Here is an 18,320-nt window from a genome sequence, read left to right on the forward strand (position 1 = left end):
CAGTTCAAGGCGGATTACAAAAGAATTATCAAGGATGTATTACAAAAAGATATCTGGTCATTTTCAAGGAGAGTAAGAAATGAGTATGGCTAGTTGTTTTGGGTAGGGGGCTTTAGTGAGAGGTGGGATTTGAAACTTGCGGTGTGCTGATGTACAGAAGGAAAAAATTGCCCTCCTCCACCATGACCCTTGACTATGTTTAAATCATTTTTTGTTACCATTTCCAAATGCAACATTCACAGTAACAATCATCTGACTTATGGAGAAATTGATTTTTTAATCAGAATATTTCAGTTGTAAAAGAAAAAAAAAAGAATATAAAGGTAATAAATCACACAGGCAGAAGGAAAATAACCCATTCAGTGATTTATTGCATTGAACAAAGGCAATATACAGTTTCAAGGTACTAGAACTACAGTCCTGTGTTTAAATAATAATAAGTCCCCCATCTCTCTCAGAAAGCAGCTTCTCGACATGAGAAAAAAATCAGTCTGCTGAAACTAGCAAATCCTGGGCTTTGTTTCACTATAAGCACATATTGCTATAAAATGCAAAACATATTTGATATATATTAATGTATTATGGGTATACATAAGGCATTCTTTGCATAGTCAGAGTACATGGAATGTTGGAATTGACAATAAGATTTGGAGTGACTGGAAATAAAAGGTGCAGGGGAGGGCGGTCCACCTCTGGTGCGATCTTCATAAGGGCCTGGCAACAACCCTCATCCTCTCCACATACCCCGCTCGCCCCTTGCCTTCGCCTTTTTTACTTCCCCGGCGCAAGGCTGCTGCCCATGTTGGCACCGGCGCTCTCTCTGACATCACTTCCAGGACCCACGCCTAGGAAGTGACGGAAAATCTGGTAACTCTAGTCCTGACTGCACCTCCCCCACCCAAATCTCATAGCCCCTTCCAGGAACTCCCTGTGAAAAGGCATTAGTGTTCGGAGGGATGGTCTGAGAGTCTTCAGGCAGGAATGAAGCTCAGTTGCTCCTGCCCAGACGGCTCCTTCCTGCATGTGGCATGACTACCACTAGAGATCACATTTTCTTATAAGCAAACATGACCCCTAGTGGTAGTCATGTAAAACTATCACTAGGGGCACCACTTGCAAGAAGGTGCTGGATTGGACAGAAATGACTAGGCCTTGCTTCTGCCCTCCGATCCCCGCAAGACCACCAATGTCATTTCACAAGTAGCCCCTTGGGGGGGCTGGGATCTGCAAAGAGGTGCAGGCAAGACTGGGGGTGTCGGGACTCTCTTCATGTGGCCCAATGCTCCTGGGTGAGAAAACAACCCCAACAAAAAGCTGGGGTTATTTTATTGTGATTTATGGGCCCTAATGTAACTTGTGATATATCACTGCAAGTCGCCTTAGGATATTTGCATAGCAATGAAATGCAAATAATTCATTTGCATATTTTGCATCTCATTACTGACTAACCAGCAGCAACTTAAATATCACTATGGTATTTTAAGTCAAGCAGCACTACGGCCCTTTAGGTTGCGCTAAGGGCTATACCATGCACATTAAGGCCCTAATGCCGCTTGATAAATTCCTCTCTAAGTGTTCGCGCATGTAACTGCCAAGGGGTATTTACACGGGAGGGGCATGGGTGGATTAAAGCCATTTCAATTATTTAAGCACACGCTCTACTGAATACTGTCAAGTGCCTAACTGCTCAGTGGTGGAGCAAGGGTGAAAGGCACACCCCCCCGCCACGTGTGCCCCTCCCCGGCCCCCCTGCCTCTTAACTTCCCCGGTACGAGCATCATCACCAACTTGCTGCTCGCGTGGGCTCTCCCTCCGACGTTGCTTTCTAGGCGCAGGACCCAGAAGTGACATCAGAGGGAGGGCCGACGCTGGTGCGAGCAGCAGGTTGGAGTTGCTGCTCGCGTCAGCGAAGAGATAGAGGTAAGGTTGGGGGGGAAGTGAAGGTGTATGTATGGAAGAGGAGGGGAGGAATGGAGGGGCGGAGAGGAGGGCAGATCGCCCACCATTCCCCCTTACTAAGCCACTGTATCTGCTACATTTCGACATACAACTGCCAGAGAGCATTGCACCGACATCTAGACACCTAGGACCTGATTTTAGTGACAACACTGTAAGGCAGCGGTAGGTGCTCTACTGCTGCCTAACTTAAGTGTTTTAATTGGTTCAACTGGTGAAGTAATTGACAGCGCCAATTAAAAATCAATAAAAAATTTTATTTTTTAAAAAAAATGTAGGTGCCTACAAAAAATGACGTCGGCAACACGTCTAAAGAGGTGCCAAGCAGAGCCAAAGGTTGAAGACAATGTGGTTTGCACCAGAAATAACCTTAGGCGCGATTTATGCCACTGATAGGCGCCAGTAACATAGGCCTTCAAAACCCTAGCCTTCATTACCAGCGTCTAACTTTGATGCGAATTACGGTTCTGCAAAATGGTTACGAAACATGATCGACACTTGACCAGTGGACTAGTAAACTGTCCCAGGTAACATCGTGATGGGGGTCCCGCACAGCTCCTCCTCTCTGCTCCTCCCCCATCGCTCCCCACCACGCACAGCCTTGCCTTCCCCCTGATGCCTCTAGCTCCTCATCAGCACAAGCAGAACCACCAACCTGCTGCTCATGCCAGCCTCAGCTCTCCCTCTGAAGTCACTTCCTGGTCACGGGACCAGGACGTGGCATCCGAGGGAGATCCAAGGCTGGCACAGGCAGCAAGTTGGAGATTCTGCTTGGGCTGGCGAAGTTAAGCAGGTATGGAGAAGGGAAAAGGTGCACACACATGGCGGGGGGTGGGATGGAGAAGAGGGCAGGGGGAGCTAGCGCTCCGGGTTCCTCCTAGCCTCACGCCACTGCACACAATTGACGCCGCTTTTGTAGGTGCTAGCTGATTATGGTGCCATCTTTCAGAATCTGGCCTTTAATGTTGACTTACGCTAGTCTTTTATAACAGTTTAGGTGCACACATTTGTCATTATGGAATACCAGCTTAGCAAATAACTTGAAGCATCTTTTATAGAATTTCTGCCTCTATATCTTTATTTCTCTACCTTATGAAGATTAACTAATTATCATGTTCTTCTGGCGTTGGGAAGGTTAGTCCTTAAACTATAGGAGCTGCAAAAGTTGACGATTACTTGTAAAGGTCAATCTTTCACCAGTGCATCAAACTCTCAATCCTGTGTCAAGGACTAACAGATACATTCCACCTTCAGCCCACCCCATACCCCGTTGAAGGCTCTCCATCATGTACTACGATTTTCCCTGAATTAACTTGGCACTCCGCAGGACAGGAGAACCCAGCTCAGGAGAAAGCCACTGGCTGCAAGCAAGTCTTATAGCTTTTGTGTGTTTGTGTGGGGAAGTGTTTTGGATTGTTTCAAGCCTTTTAGACGCCGAGGAAAGTCCCTTTAGGAGGAGTTTAGGGATAACTTCAAATAATCTTCGTTTCTGTAAAGAGAGAGGGGAAAAAACAAGACAATGTATTTCAGGGTTGCCCCGTACTATGAAAAGAGATCAAAGCAATATAATCACCATCCATGAATGCAGAGGGGTGGAGTGGAGGGAGGGGGAAAGTCTCTGCAGGTTAGTTTGGTCACTACTGGTATAGCACTTTCTCATCAACTGTAGCAAGTTAGTCGCCCTGTGACCAAACCTCAAATGTGAGCAGGTGTTATGGGGCCTAGTTTCATGATCCTGTCCCTCTTCAAAAATACAGAGTGAGCTGGTCTCTTCAGTGCTAAGGCTCAGTGTCTGGTACAGTAACATTCGCCTAAAAATATTAACACGGATCCAAGCCGTTCATGCAACTAAATTGCTTAATGACCCATCAACTAGGACTTAATTGGCCTCAACAATCAATTAATACAGTTAATTGGCACTAATTTGGATATGCGTGTGGATCTGTTTGCACTAGTCTGTAACACCACATGCCTAAATCCCATTGCATGCAACTTAAGAGGAGGCGTGGCCAGGGAAACGGCATGGGCGGGGCAGTGGCATGCCAAACATTTGCAAGCAACGCTATAAAATAGGGCCATTTATGGACTGAAATACCACGAGTTGGGCGCCGGCATTTACACCAGGTTTCAGTTGATATAAATTTTGACACTCAAGGAATCAGCTTTAAGCACTGTTCTATCCAGCATTCTCATTCCAGAGCATAGATCAAGCAGTAGAGAATGATACAGGGACAAATTTTTCCCCATCCCCGGGAGTTCTTTTCCTGTCCCTGCCCCATTCCTGCAAGCTCTGTCCTCATCTGCACAAGCCTCAAACACTTTAAAATCATAAGTAACAACATTCTAAAGCTCGGATTATGATGTCATAATGCCTCATTCCATCAATGCCTAAGCTCTGTCCTCATCTGCACAAGTCTCAAACACTTTAAAATCATAAGTAGCAACATTCTAGAGCTCAGATTGTGATGTCATAATGCCTTATTCCACCAATGCCTAAGCTCCGTCCTCAACTGCACAAGACTCAAAACACTTTACAATCATAAGTGTTTGAGGCTTGTGCAGTTAAGTTAGAGCTTACAGAAATGGGGCAGGGAAAGCGACAAAACTCACGGGGACGGGAAAATTGAGTTCCTGTGGGGACAGGGACAAATTTGTCCCCGTGCCATTCTCTAGATCAGTGCTTAGCGACGATGTTCCTATTTACAGAATTCCAGCCATTGTGCTGGGGAGATCTGCAGGAGAGGTTGGTAGGTATAAGAGAACATGGGTTGAAGATCATGAATTTTTGCTAGCCAAGGGTTTTGCTGATATGAGAAGTTTTTTTTTTCTTGCTTATCAAGAGCTGCTGTGAAAGGAACTTCAGCAAGTTCTTTCCAGCAGGTGTGAATATCCTGTAAGCTTGAGACAGGATTTACACAGTACCATGGTGAATAGTTTGCAGGTTTCTTTTTCTTGGATAATAAGGAACCCTTTGACAAATCTGCCAATCTTTTGTTACTGCATTTAATGAGGCAGCGCTGTACAGCGCAGTGCACCATGCATAGTTGGCCTATTTACCAATAAGACTCTGGGAGAGTCAAGGACTATCAAGAGACTCTGTTACACCTGGGACATTGATAAAGAACTTTGAGACAGATATCCAGACTAGGCTGGTTACTATCATATTATGTTGTTCTACATGTTTTTGCCAAAGACCTTTTGGAATACATTTTCTTTTGATGCATTTTTTTTGGACTTGTCAGTTGAACAATAAATTTGATTTTTGTTTCATTACTTACCTGTGTGAGGCCATTCTGTTGATACACATAGGATAAGTTTATGCACAACAGGGACTTCCTCCCTCTTGAGGAAGCACGCTGGGGAGAATATTGGAAGCGTGGGCCGGTTACTGCGAGCCTTGAGGGCCGGCCACGCTACACTCTTACCATAGTCCAATATAATATAGATTTCGATTATCACTTAATATAGATTTCGATTATCACTTCGGATATGAGGTAGGCCTACACAAACCACCATCTCTTCAATATGGCACTATTTCCTCTGAACCTTTCTACTTTAGGGGTCCTTTTACTAAGGCGTGTTAGCTGATTTAGCGCACGCTAAATGCTAATGTGTCCGTAGAATATAATGGGTGTGTTAGCGCACACTAATCGGCTAGCACGCCTTAGTATAAGAGGGGGTTAATCTCTGCTTTGATTCCAATGCAACGACGTTGTTGTTCCCCCCCCCCCCCCCCAGGAATTAAAAGAAAAAAGAAAATAAGATAATATATGTTTTCTTACTCGACTAACAATACATTTTTGACAAGCTTTTGAAGGGAAAGCCTTCTTCAGGTCAGTTATGAGCAAAATATGACATCATCAAAATATATAAGTGAAACATAAAAGCATTCCAATGACTGTCTTGAAGGGAAAGTAGGGGTGGGGGAGCATGGGATGAGAGAGAGAGAGATGGATGTTTCTCACTCCTTCCCGACCCAGTCCTTTCTTTCTCTCCAGAGTATAATTGGAATCCTATATAATAAAACCCTAGAGCGCGCATGCGCTCTTGAAAAATTGTGATCCCTGGGGCTGTGTTTTCTGATCCGTGGCCGCGTTCCATTTTAGAACGCGGCCAGGGATCACTCTGGCCACTCCCCTCCTCACTCACCAACCGGAAGCAAGCTCCTCACCAACCGGAAGCAAGCACCTCACCTCTCGCCCTCGCTCACCGCTGCTGCTGCCGCTGATCCTTCTCTTCAGGGCAGCCTGCGATCGTGGCCGGCTTTGGCGGGCCTCGCGGGCCGCTTTCTGGCCTCGGTGGCACGTTCCCTCTGACGCACGGGATCGTGTCAGGAGGGAGCGTGCTTCTGGGTTGGGGAGTGGCCTGTGAGGTTCGCTGGGGTCGGCCACCACTATCGCGGCCTGGAGCAGGCCAGAAGACGCCGGGATGCAGGGAGGGTAAGCAGGGGAATCAATACAGGGGGCCAGAGGGAAAGGGGGCTGCTTTGAGGGAGGGGTGTGCTGGGGGAGACAGAAGGGGCCATGGAGAGATAGGGAGAGGGAAAGGGGGCTGCTTTGGGTGGGAGGTGTGTTGGGAACAGACAGCTTTGCTCTGGGGGGAAGACAGAAGAGGGTCATGGAGAGACAGTTAGGGAGAGGGAAAGGGGGCTGCTTTGGGTGGGAGGTGTGTTGGGAACAGACAGCTTTGCTCTGGGGGGGAAGACAGAAGTGGGCCATGGAGGGACAGTTAGGGAGAGGGAAAGGGGGCTGCTTTGGGGGGAGGGGTGTGCTGGGGGCAGACAGCTTTGCTCGGGGGGTGGGGGGTTGGAGACAGAAGGACACAGACAGCGGCCAAGGAGAGAGAGATAAAGAAACACAGACAGACAGACAGACACACATATATTCTAGCACCCGTTAATGTAATGGGCTTAATGACTAGTGTTTTTATATTTCCCTTACATATTTTTGATAGTCTTTTTTTGCTCATTCCTGACTAGAATAAAGTTTTCACTTCAAAAGTTTGTCAAAACTGTATCGTTAGTTCAGTAAAAAAAAAAAAGTATAAATTATTTTCCTTTTTCTTATTTCTATTTATTACCTTTAAAGTGGATTAACATGGCAACCAATGCAATCTTCCTGTACTTTATGAAAGCTTGCTAAAAAGTTGTAGTATTTACCTGTGCCTCTCCTTTCACTCCCAGCATGCAGTTGAAGCTCCTCAATGAATATGCATGAGATTGATTTGCATGCACTTTAAAATAAGGAATGTGTTAAAACTACTGATTTGCTGTCAGCTACTTTAGATTGGAACTTTAGACTGGTTATGTAGAGTTATGTCTTACCACATATCTAGACTATTGTAATTCTCTTTTTTGCGGTTTGCCGGACACTTCACTCAGAGCGTTTCAGGTGGCTCAAAATATCGCTGCCAGGGTAATAGCTAGATTTCCATGTTATTCCCATGTTACACCTGTGCTGGCTTTACTTCACTGGTTGCCTGTTGTTTGGAGAATACAATTTAAGCTTCTAATGTTGGTATTTAAATTTGTCCGGGGACTATTGCCCAAGGTGATTGCTTCTCTGCTGCAGACTTATGTGCCTTCTCGTTCTTTGAGATCACAAGATAGAGCTTTTTGGGCTGTTCCCACTCTTCGTTCCGTCACCAAAGATGCAAATTGATCACGTATGTTCCAAATAGCCAGACCTTTACTATGGAACTCGGTTCCACATTCTATCCGTCTGACCTCAGAGTTTTTAGCATTTCGGAAAAATTTGAAAGCTTATGTTTTTCGACTTGCCTTTTCAAATTTGTTTACTTTGTAATCTTGTAATTGCTTGGCTTTATATTTTAAGGCACATGTGTTAAGTTGTTTATTATATGCTGTTATTTTTGTAATCCGCTATGTTTTGTTTTATTATGTATGTAATGTTTTGTTTTAATTATGTATTTATCATTGTTATCCACACAGATGGTTGATATGTGGGCTACAAGTGTTTTAAATAAATAAATATTCATTGTGGATATCCTGAAAACCTGACTGGCTGGGTTAGCCCCAGGACAGGTTTGAGAAGCACTGGTGTAGAGCCTGCAGTCTTTGATACTTCCATTTTGTCAACGTCCATACAGATTTGTGAATCATGACCTATGCAAAACCAATATTATTTTCTCTAACAAACTTATGATGTTTTTCCTAACAGACCTCCATAATATGCTTAAGGAATAATTTACTGATAGTTAAGATGTCCTAATGCAGGAGTGTCAAAGTCCCTCCTCGAGGGCCGCAATCCAGTCGGGTTTTCAGGATTTCCCCAATGAATATGCATGAGATCTATTAGCATATCATGAACGCAGTGCATGCAAATAGATCTCATGCATATTCATTGGGGAAATCCTGAAAACCCGACTGGATTGCGGCCCTCGAGGAGGGACTTTGACACCCCTGTCCTAATGCAATGCATTGGTAAATGGCTTCCTTGGTGTTCCTACCGCTATCTCTGATGTTTCTTGTGATGAACAAACTAATTTACAGTTGGCCATGCAGTAAGAACAAATATTTTACGTCCCTAAAAGTTGGCAGGGTGTTTTAGTGTTTTAGTGTTTCCTATCCAGTCACAATTTACCTTGGAGTTGGATCAGGAGTTTAGTTCCGCAAGGTATTGGCAGAATAAAAGAAACTAATGTAATGTTGACAATTCTCATGTCATTTCAAACAAATGTACACCCCTAGTGGATATCTTTTCCCCAAAACATAGTTCTTCACATAAAACCATGGGCAAGTGATGCCTCCCTCACCTGACCTGCTCTTTATCCTGCCTGCTTTTCCCATGGTCACTTTAAAGTCATACAGCATGTATAGGGTTACCATATTTTTCTCGGTGAAATCCCAGACGCCTGGCCCCGCCCCATTCTGCCTTTGGCTAGCCCTGTTATGCCTCAAACCCTGCCCCATTCCGCCTTCAGCCCCGCCCCCGAAAGCCTCGCCTCATTATTCCTGACCTCTGGCCTGTGTCCGGGGGGCCTCTGAGCATGCGCAAACGCGTGTGACATCACCCGTGCATGCTCAGAGGCCCTCCACATGCGGCCAGAGTTTTCCAAAACCCAGACAACTGCTGGGTTTTGGAAAGTCCATCCGGGCACCTGGACAGTCCAGGTTTTCCCGGACGTCTGGTAACCCTTAGCATGAAAAAACTGTCAGACAGCCTGTACACCAGGGGCAAATGGTATTTTGAAAACCACCCTCTTGTATTATTGTCTGCACTAGTGAAGGCTACAGGATTTTCACAGCACAAATGCAACATGTTCTTTCACTTTAAAGACTGTCCCAGGAAAAAAAAACACCTGCACACATTTATATAACACAAATTCTGTGTACATACCTTTTCCTGAGAAACAAGATGCAGATATTTTTGAAAATCCAAAAACGCACCGTCGTTTAAAGAGGTTATCCGTACGTACAGACTGGTACTGTGCCTCTATCTTTACCCGCATGAAGGTGGATGCTTTTAAAGAAATCCGTGTTGGAGAGTTAAAAAGCCCAGTTGCCCGTGGAAATAACTTAAAAGCATTGTAGATCAATAAAAATGGTTAAATGTAAGCGCGTCCTATTGATGGAACAATATTTTAAAGCAGCAAGTATATAAAATCAGAGGGACATTAGGTGCAATTAATCCTACTTGAAACGAGTCCAGAATAGTTACTTCCTAAGTGATTTTTCTGTTGTTACCTCTGCACGCTTCAGATTTGGGGGCTCTTGTGGCCGGAATATTATTATTATTATGTTCTTGTATACCGCCATACCCAAAGAGTTCTAGGCGGTTCACATCAAACACGGATTTACAACATTTTGTCGGAATTACAAGCAACGAGGAAGGAAGTGTTGGAGTTTTGGCAGCAATTTATCAGAGTTGGATTGGAAGGAAAGAGGGAGGGAGAAGAGAACCAAAGGAGGGGAGGGGGAGAGAAAGGAGGGGGTGGGGCGGGAGCTGGTTTATTGCAGAGGAATGAGGGTTAAGGGTCCTGTTCGCGGAAAAGGTATGTTTTGAGAAGTTTTCTGAAGTCGAGGTAGGTCGGGGCCTCGAGCATCATTTGGGCTAGCCAAGGGTTCAGCTTAGCCGCCTGGAATTTTTAGAATTTGTGCTGTGCAATTTTGTCTTAGAGATAGGATGGCAACATCTGCCTCCGATTTGTTTTCAGATTTGGAAAAAGACAGCTTTTCTACAATAGCTACAATATTTTAGCTAGCTAGGTGAAGAGGAGGCCACTTTTTCCTATGCTAGGTATCTATCTTATATATAAATATGAAATAAAAAATGTGGCATAGGAAAAAGTGACCTCCCCTCCTATCTAGTTAAAAATCTATTCCACCAATAGGCATGTGAAGGGTCTACAGAACACTGCCACTCCCTCTGCTGGACACTTCCTCAAAAAGCCTTTCTAAGGAACATATCTTTGACCCAGGAAGGGGAAAGAGAGCGGGAGGAAGCCAGGAAACAAGGGGGAGGAATAAAAGGAAGAACCCAGAGGAGAGCAAGGGTTTGTCCTAAAAGTAAGGTTACCAGATTTAATCAAGAAAAAAAAAAAAAAAAAAAAGGACACGTGGTCCTGCCCCATCCCTGTCCTCACAAAAACCTCTTCTTTTCTCCTTCCCCAAGTCCAGGACATGTCTGGAGGGCCTCTGAGCATGCACGGATGTGATGTGATGTGATAACATCACACACATGTGATGTCACTGCGTCACATCTGTGCATGCTCGGAGGCCCTCCAGATGCAGCTCTGAGTTCAGGGCTTTCCAAAACCCTGACAAACTGCCTGGTTTTGAAAATCCATCTGGACACCTGGACAGTCCTCTAAAAAAAGAGGACATGTATGGGTTTTCCTGGACATCTGGTAACCCTACCTAAAAGCAAGAGAGACAAGAGAATAGAGTTGCACAGGGACAGAAATCTCACCCATCCCTGCCAGGATCCTCTCCGTCCCCACCAGGATCCTCTCCGTCCCCACCAGGATCCTCTCCGTCCCCACCCGTCCCCACCAGGATCCTCTCCGTCCCCACCAGGATCCTCTCCGTCCCCACCAGGATCCTCTCCGTCCCCACCAGGATCCTCTCTGTCCCCACCCGACCCACCAGGATCCTCTCCGTCCCCACCCATCCCCGCAAGGAATTACCTCCATCCCCGCCCGTCCCCATAAAAAGCAGCAATTACTTCTGACAGGATTATCAATTCCACAGTTTCTTTTGTGTTTGCGCTGCTGTTTTCCTTGTGGAATCTCTTTGGTGGAAACCTTTTTTTGTTTTCTGTTCAGGTAATTAACTTATAAACCCCCTCTTTTACTAAGGCTGATGTGTCCATTATATTATATGGATGAACCCTGCTTCCAAAGCCCCGTGGGAGTCCCGTGTGCCAGAGGATTCCCGCAATCCCCGTTCCCGTGCAGACCTCTACAAGAGAAACCCCCCTGGCTAAGGCATAGGGACACTGCTTGGTTTGGGGGGACCCAGAGCTCTGCCCTAGCCCCACGGAATCCTACAGTGCGACCTCTCCCCTTCTCCCAACTCCCCGCTGTACTTTTAAATCTTCAGGCAGCCACTGTGAGGCATCAGCGAGCAGGCCTGCCCCCGGAAGCAGATTGAAGAGCTCCGGGGCAGGTTTGCTCACTGACCCTGTGCGGCTGCCGCCGGAAGATTTAAAATTAGGACACCAGGAAGTGGGTGGGAGGGCAGGCACCAATCGAGAGACCACCAATCTTTTGGGAAGCCATGGCCCCTGTAGCCTTCCCCGTTCCAACGCCTATGGGCTAAGGTAACTACTTCCAGCATGCAGCTGACCAGAACCTACTCTCCATCCCTTCTATAAAGGAATTTTTCTATACTAGGAAATCAAATTTTTCAGTAGTAGCCCCAACCCTATGGAATGCTTTACCATTTCAGGAAAAATGAATCGATAAATTTAAGACTAACTTAAAAACTTTCTTATTTCAAGACACATTCAACTGCTCTTGAATCTTCCCATCTTCAATCGACCAACTGCTTTAATGAAGTGATCCTATCCCTATTGTATTTTCCCTTTCCTTTCAACCCTTCTTTTTTTTTTTTTTTTCATCTCTAATGTAACTTTACCCCTTCCCTCCTTTTTAACCCTCACTTTCAAGTTCGTCTCGTCAATGTCCTTAACGTACACCTCCCCTCCTCTCTAAAAACATCACTTTTATCTCTATTTTTAGCATTTTATTGCAAACCGGCTAGATACTCGTTGATGGTCGGTATATTAAAAATTAATGAACTTGAAACTTGAAGTTTTAATTTTTCTGTTGCAGCTGGAAATACTTGAAATCGCCCGAGTTAAAGGTTGGGGCGTGATAGCCACAGAGACAGAATGGAGGGCTCATCTCTAACCAGTGCCTGGCTGAAGGATTTGTACATTTAAACCCTTCATGATTGTTAGGTGAGATAGTGAAGCAACTGGCTCACGACTACGGCATCATTCATTTTGTTATCAAAGGAACCTGGGAAGCACCAGATGCCAGTTGTGCTAGGCTTATGAGATGCCCGGATTTCCCCAGACATGTTTCATTGTGAGTCGGGAGTTAGCTGTGTTTGAATCTTGGGTCTCTCACTGACATCTGAAGCCAGCACCATTTTGATAAAGGGTCTAGTGGCTTCTTTAGAGGCAAGAATGAATCCCACCCATTCCTGCTCCATTCCACTCCTCCTTCAAAACGGCTTTTGGGACTTCCAGAGGCAGTCTCGTGAGACTGTTGTAAACGTCCTGGCAGCCATATTGAGATTGGAACTGGTATAAGCAGAAGCAATCTCCAGTCACTCCTGCTTATACTGGTTCCATTCACAAAATGGCCTACAGGTCCTCCCCATGGTAACATCATGAGACCGCCATAGGAAGTCCATGAAGTCATTCTGAATGAGGAGCTGGCCACATGCAGGAATGGTAGGGATCGTTCCTGCACCCATTACCCACTGATGATACAGTAGGCTCAGGAAGGTGCTGCCACCGGGGGCAGTGTTGAGTTTACATAGGGGGCTGCTGTCAAGGGTTGAATTCTGGAGGGGGCTGATGCCAGCGGGTGGGTCAGGAGGGGAGCATGTTTTGACTGGCTGGGGGGGCAGGGCTAATTTCATTATCGTCTTCAGTGGCCAATTTCAGTCGCAGATTCAGTTTCTGCAGAAAATGAAGATCCTGGTTTTGGTTGGGCTCCAGTTTACATCGCCCAAAAAAAACTGAAACTATGGTAGTCCCACAAGCTCATATCTATAAAAATTTGTTCACCTTATAAACAAGGACATCATCTTTATGAAATTATTTTTGGTTGCTTTATTTTTACACATTTTTGTTTTGAAATACAAAAGCAGGAATCTGCCAGAGGGGGCACAGAGGAACGTCTCTTCTTTAATGTGCCACAATGGCAGGCTCCTCCCCTCCCCCGACCTCGTCTTACACACCCTCATGCAGAACCTGGCAACTACCTTGCTGCAGAAGATAAGAAGCAAAAACTTACCAGCCTGAAGCAGGTTCTTGGGGAGCGCTCATGCTGGACAGGAAGGAAGTGCTGCAAAAGGGAAAAAAAGATGGCCGCATGCAAAGCAGGGGAGGGTGCAAGAGCTAGAAGCATGCACAGGTATGATGAGAAAAGTGAAAGAAATGCAAGATACCCATCCCTGCACCTGTAACGCTTAATAAGCTGTAAGGATTTGAAAACTGGCTAACGAAGTATCACTTGATATTTATGTGATTTAAAAGGATCATTGTAAACAGTTCCTCCATTTTAATTTGAAGAAAAATGTCCAGAACCTTTCATGAATGTTGCTGCATATAGTGGGAGAAGAGACACTTTGAACTTTTTCTTTTTTTTTTTTAATTCCTAGGTGGGCAGAATTAATAGCACTCTGGCAGAGAATTTGGCTCCCACCCACTCTGTCTGGAGTGCTAGTGTGGGATTACCATAAAACTCCAGAGAAAGGAGGATGGATTGAGACATCCGGGTTTTACTTCCATAGAAAGCAATGGAAGTAAAACCCAGATGTCTCCGTCTGTCCTCCTTACTTCCATTGCTTACATTGGACGTAAAACCCAGATGTCTCAATCCGTCCTCCTTTTTCTGGAGCCATATGGTAACCCTAGTGGTCCTCAACCCAGAACTAGAGAAGACCCTAGCCCAGGGGTATAAAATGTCGGTCCTCGAGGGCTGCAATCCAGTTGGGTTTTCAGGATTTCCCCAATGAATATGCATGAGATCTATTTGCATGCACTGCTTTCATTGTATGCTATTAGATCTCATGCATATTCATTGGGGAAATCCTGAAAACCCGACTGGATTGCGGCCCTCGAAGACCGACATTTGACACCCCAGCCCTGAGCCAGAGGCTATTCATAACGATTACGCATGATTAAATTAGCATAACAATAGAGCGCTTGCAAATTTATCTTGTTTATTCATTAGTTTTAACAATAGTCAACAGGCCGGCTAGGCGTTGTGATAGGACTGCACCTAGGACCAGGGGTGTTGTAAGGGGGGGGGCAGAGGGGGGGAGCGGACCGCCTTGGGTGCCATCTTGGTGGGGGTGCTGGCACATCTCCTCTCTGCCCCCTCCCGCTCCTTCCCCGCCATCAATGTGCCTTCACTCCCCCCCCACACTGTTCGTCTAGCTCTTTGCCGGCGCAAGTAGCAGTTCCAACCTGCTGCTCGCAGCAGCCTCAGCGTTCCCCTCTGACATTACTTCTGGGTCCCGCGACTAGGAAGCATGGGCAGCAAGTCGGAGATGCTGCTCACACCGGAGGAAGCTAAACAGGTACGGGGGAAGAGATGGGGGGCGTGCGCTCGGCAGGGTGGGGGAGCGCCACCACCCTGGGCACCTCCCACCCTTGCTACGCCAGTGCCTAGGACCAGTCAACCTTCTCCTAACTAGAGCAGCCACATTATTCAGTTTTAGGAGAGAGATTCTAGGCCAGTCCGGGATTTTTTTTTCACATCTCTATCATGTTGCATTGCCAATTTCAATGGGTAGAATCAGGAACTACAAAATACAACCACACTGCTTTGGGATGTCAATTCAAAATCGGGCTGGCCAAAATGTCTCTCCCTCCCTAGGGTTCCCAGATGAACAGAATTCCCCATACATGATGTGCTCCTTTTGATGACATGTCTAGAGGGTCTGGACGGCTTTTCAAAACTTTGTCTGGGTTTTGAAAAGCTGTGTTGGGCAGGGAGGAAGTTCTCCCTGCCAGACAAGAGCAGGGGGCGGGGCTAGGATAGGTTTGGGGGCGGGATTAGGGCGTAACTAAGTGGGGCTAGGGGTTTGGATTTTCAGAAAGGAAAATCTGGAAACCCTATCCCTCCCTGAACTGGGAAACCTGGCAGTAGAGAATGACACGGGGACAAATTTGTCCCCATCCCCGCAAGAACTCAATTTTCCCGTCCTGTCCCCATGGGTTTTGTCACTTTCCCTGTCCCATTCCTCTAAGCTCTGCCTTGACTGCACAAGCCTCGAACACTTATGATTTTAAAGTGTTTGAGGCTTGTGCAGATGAGGACAGAGTTTAGGCATTGGTGGAATGAGGCATTATGACATCACAATCTGAGCTCTAGAATGTTGTTACTTATGATTCTAAAGTGTCTGAGGCTTGTGTAGATGAAGACAGAGCTTGCAGGAATGGGGCAGGGACAGAACTCACCAGGATGGAACGGGAAAATGAGTTCTCGCAGGGAGGGGGGAAAATTTGTCCCCTTGTCATTCTCTGCCTGGCAGCTCAACATTTTGACAGTACTAGGAATCAAGGGGTATATTTCAGAATGTCTTGGGTTCAGATGAGGGTAACTGAACTCTCATAGTGGTCCTCTATATCTCAGTCTCCAACCCTACTTCCATAACTCAGCATTAACAGGGAACTGGATATCACCTTCCCTTTTTTTTTCCAGATAAAATGTAGAGAATGGACACAAAGCAAAAGCAGGCGTAAGCAGAGACAATCTGTGTGATTGTAAGCTTGGTTACTTTAAAGAGGAGATCATCAGTGGAGAAATCTCTTCTAGTTTCTTTTGTGTTTAAGAGCAACAGTTTCATGAATAATCACAAGGTGGCAGCAGTTGCCTGGCCAGTATCTTTTGTTCTCAGCAACTGGAAGTGGGGCGTGAAGACTGGGAGAACCTTGGGTATACTATGAGACAATAGTCATCTACTTCCTTTCTGCCCCTTCCCTCCTCCCCGGGGTCACAGGGCTTGTGCATGTGATAAATGAGGTATGAAATATAAGGGGGAACATGTTTTGTTAATTTGTTATCATGGAAGGAGAATGGATGAAGGGAGAAAGGAACAGATTTACACTTGACTTTAGTTTTAAAAAAACCAAACATTAGCTGATATTATAAAGGGGGCACACCACTATTTCTAAGCATCACCATCTGCTCCTTACCAAAAGTGTATGTAACAGAGTTTGTGGCCACGGAAATAAGGTGCTTGCTACAAAGATGTGAGATCAGAGGTCAACTCAATCCTGTAATAAAAATGCAGCAAACTTATATCTCAGGCATAGTGGCACAAGATTGCCTGACAGGCATGTTATGCTGTGTAAAAAGTTGCAGACAGCGGTGCTATTCTCTGTAGATATGCCAAGTTACCCAGTTCTAAGCTGGAGACTGGCCAGTCTTGGTTTTGAACGTACATCACAAAGTGTAGGATGTGTGGTGCTTGATTCCACCCATTAAAATCAGAATGGGGTGTTCAGAAATCCAGGACTTTTCCCAAAATCTCTAGCCTGGAACTGGGTAACTTGGTACCCGATTGTAAAACCACTTAGATAATCTTGATAGGCGGTATATAAAATTTTAATAAAACTTGAAACATGATTTCTGCCTCTATAGCATGGTTGCTCAAACTATAGAATGATAAAGGAACAAATCTGTCCCCATCCCCACAGGATCTCAATATCCCCGTCCTGTCCCACAAGTTCTGTCCCTGTCCCATTCCTGTAAACTCTGCTTTAACCACACAAGCCTCAAACACTTATGATGTTAAAGGTTTTGAGGCTTGTGCAGATGAGGACGGAGCTTAGGCATTGGTGGAATGAGGTATTATGACATCACAATCTGAGCTCTAGAATGTTGCTACTTATGATTCTAAAGGGTTCAAGGCTTGTGAAGATGAGGACAGAGCTGGTGGGGATAGATAGATCCCGAAGAGATGGGGAAAATTTGTCCCTGTGTCACTCTCTAGACCTGCTACAGAGTTCTCAGCCAGGCGCCTCCTTCCCTCGCTACGCCACAGACAGGAACCTTTAAAAATTATATATAGAATGCAGGAGCTATATCTTGTTGAATTGTACAAGTGTGCCACTGTTAAACAGATGTGGTGAGGTTTTATGCTTACATAGGATACAACTTTAAATGAAACCAAAAGACTGCAACAGATGTAAATTAATATGCATATACTTTACACCCAGCTGAGCTGATGGAAGAAGCCCTTAATGCCTAGCATTTTATTATGAGCAGGGAGAGGAAGTGAAGTAGAGAAGAAAACTCAGCAACCAAGTGATAAAGGGCAGATGATGAACAGGTAGCCTACGTAGTCTGACCATTAAAAATGTCAAAAGCTGGGCCCAAAATGATGTATTTACCAAATCCTATCAAACACTGATGATCTTGGTCCCATAGTTAGAGGCAGTGGCATAGTAAAGGAGGGGGTGGCCTGCCCCAGGAGCCATCTTGGTGGGGGCACCGGCACCTCTCAGACCCCCATGCCACTCTCTTGCCCTCCCTTCCCTACCTCTTTACATTTTCGCCAGTGCAAACAACTACTACAGCCTGGCGCCCTCTGAAATCACTTCCAGGTCGTGGAGCCAGGAAGTGACATCAGAGGGAAAGCCAACAGGCAGGCTGGAGAAACTGCTCATGCGGGTGAAGATTGAAAGAGGTACAGAGGTTTGAAGGGAGGGTGTGAGTGTGATGTGGAAGGAGTGGGGGGGAGGGCAGAGTGGAATGAGTGGGGAGACAGAGAGGAGAGCTTGGGGGGTACCTCCGACCTGGGCGCCTCCTACCCTCACTTCACCACTAGTTAGAGGACCGGGTGTTGCCCTTCTACCTTTCTTCACTCCTCACTGCTTTCCTATCCCAGCTCTCTCTGCTTTTATCAGCTTGATAACACAGAGGACATACCACAGGACATGAAAAGAAATATTATGGAACATAAAAGGAGAAGGAAACAGAGAAAAAAGAAAGAAAATGGAAGAGAGGGAGAGAAAAGGAGTCATTATTGGAAAATAGCTCAACCGTAAAGATGCTCAAATCCAAAGGTGTAGCAGGTTTTAAGAAAGGTTTGAACAATTTCCTGGAGGAAAAGTTCATAGTCTGAAGCCACTGCTTGCTCTGGATCAGTA

The 18,320-nt window shown here is 45.7% G+C and overlaps 1 protein-coding gene across 5 annotated transcripts in view; it reads right to left on the bottom strand.

Moving 5' to 3' along the window:
- The window catches only part of MXRA7 (matrix remodeling associated 7), a 116,386-nt gene that overhangs the window by 1,054 nt on the left and 97,012 nt on the right, over positions 1 to 18,320 (bottom strand). The window contains exons 4-5 of one of the 5 annotated variants that reach the window (XM_033961106.1): positions 13,450 to 13,500; positions 343 to 3,445 (exon numbers count right to left, since the gene is read on the bottom strand). The exons of 1 other annotated variant lie outside the window; for it this stretch is intronic. In XM_033961106.1, the coding sequence (XP_033816997.1) occupies position 3,445; positions 13,450 to 13,500 (52 nt within the window). In that variant the 3' untranslated portion in view covers positions 343 to 3,444. Of the gene's footprint in view, positions 1 to 342; positions 3,446 to 13,449; positions 13,501 to 16,361; positions 16,443 to 18,320 lie in introns of those variants that run through there. 3 more of the 5 variants (XM_033961108.1, XM_033961109.1, XM_033961107.1) reach the window with 3 other exon arrangements.

This window comes from Geotrypetes seraphini, chromosome 10 (assembly GCF_902459505.1).
Source record: "Geotrypetes seraphini chromosome 10, aGeoSer1.1, whole genome shotgun sequence".
NCBI lineage: Eukaryota > Metazoa > Chordata > Amphibia > Gymnophiona > Dermophiidae > Geotrypetes > Geotrypetes seraphini.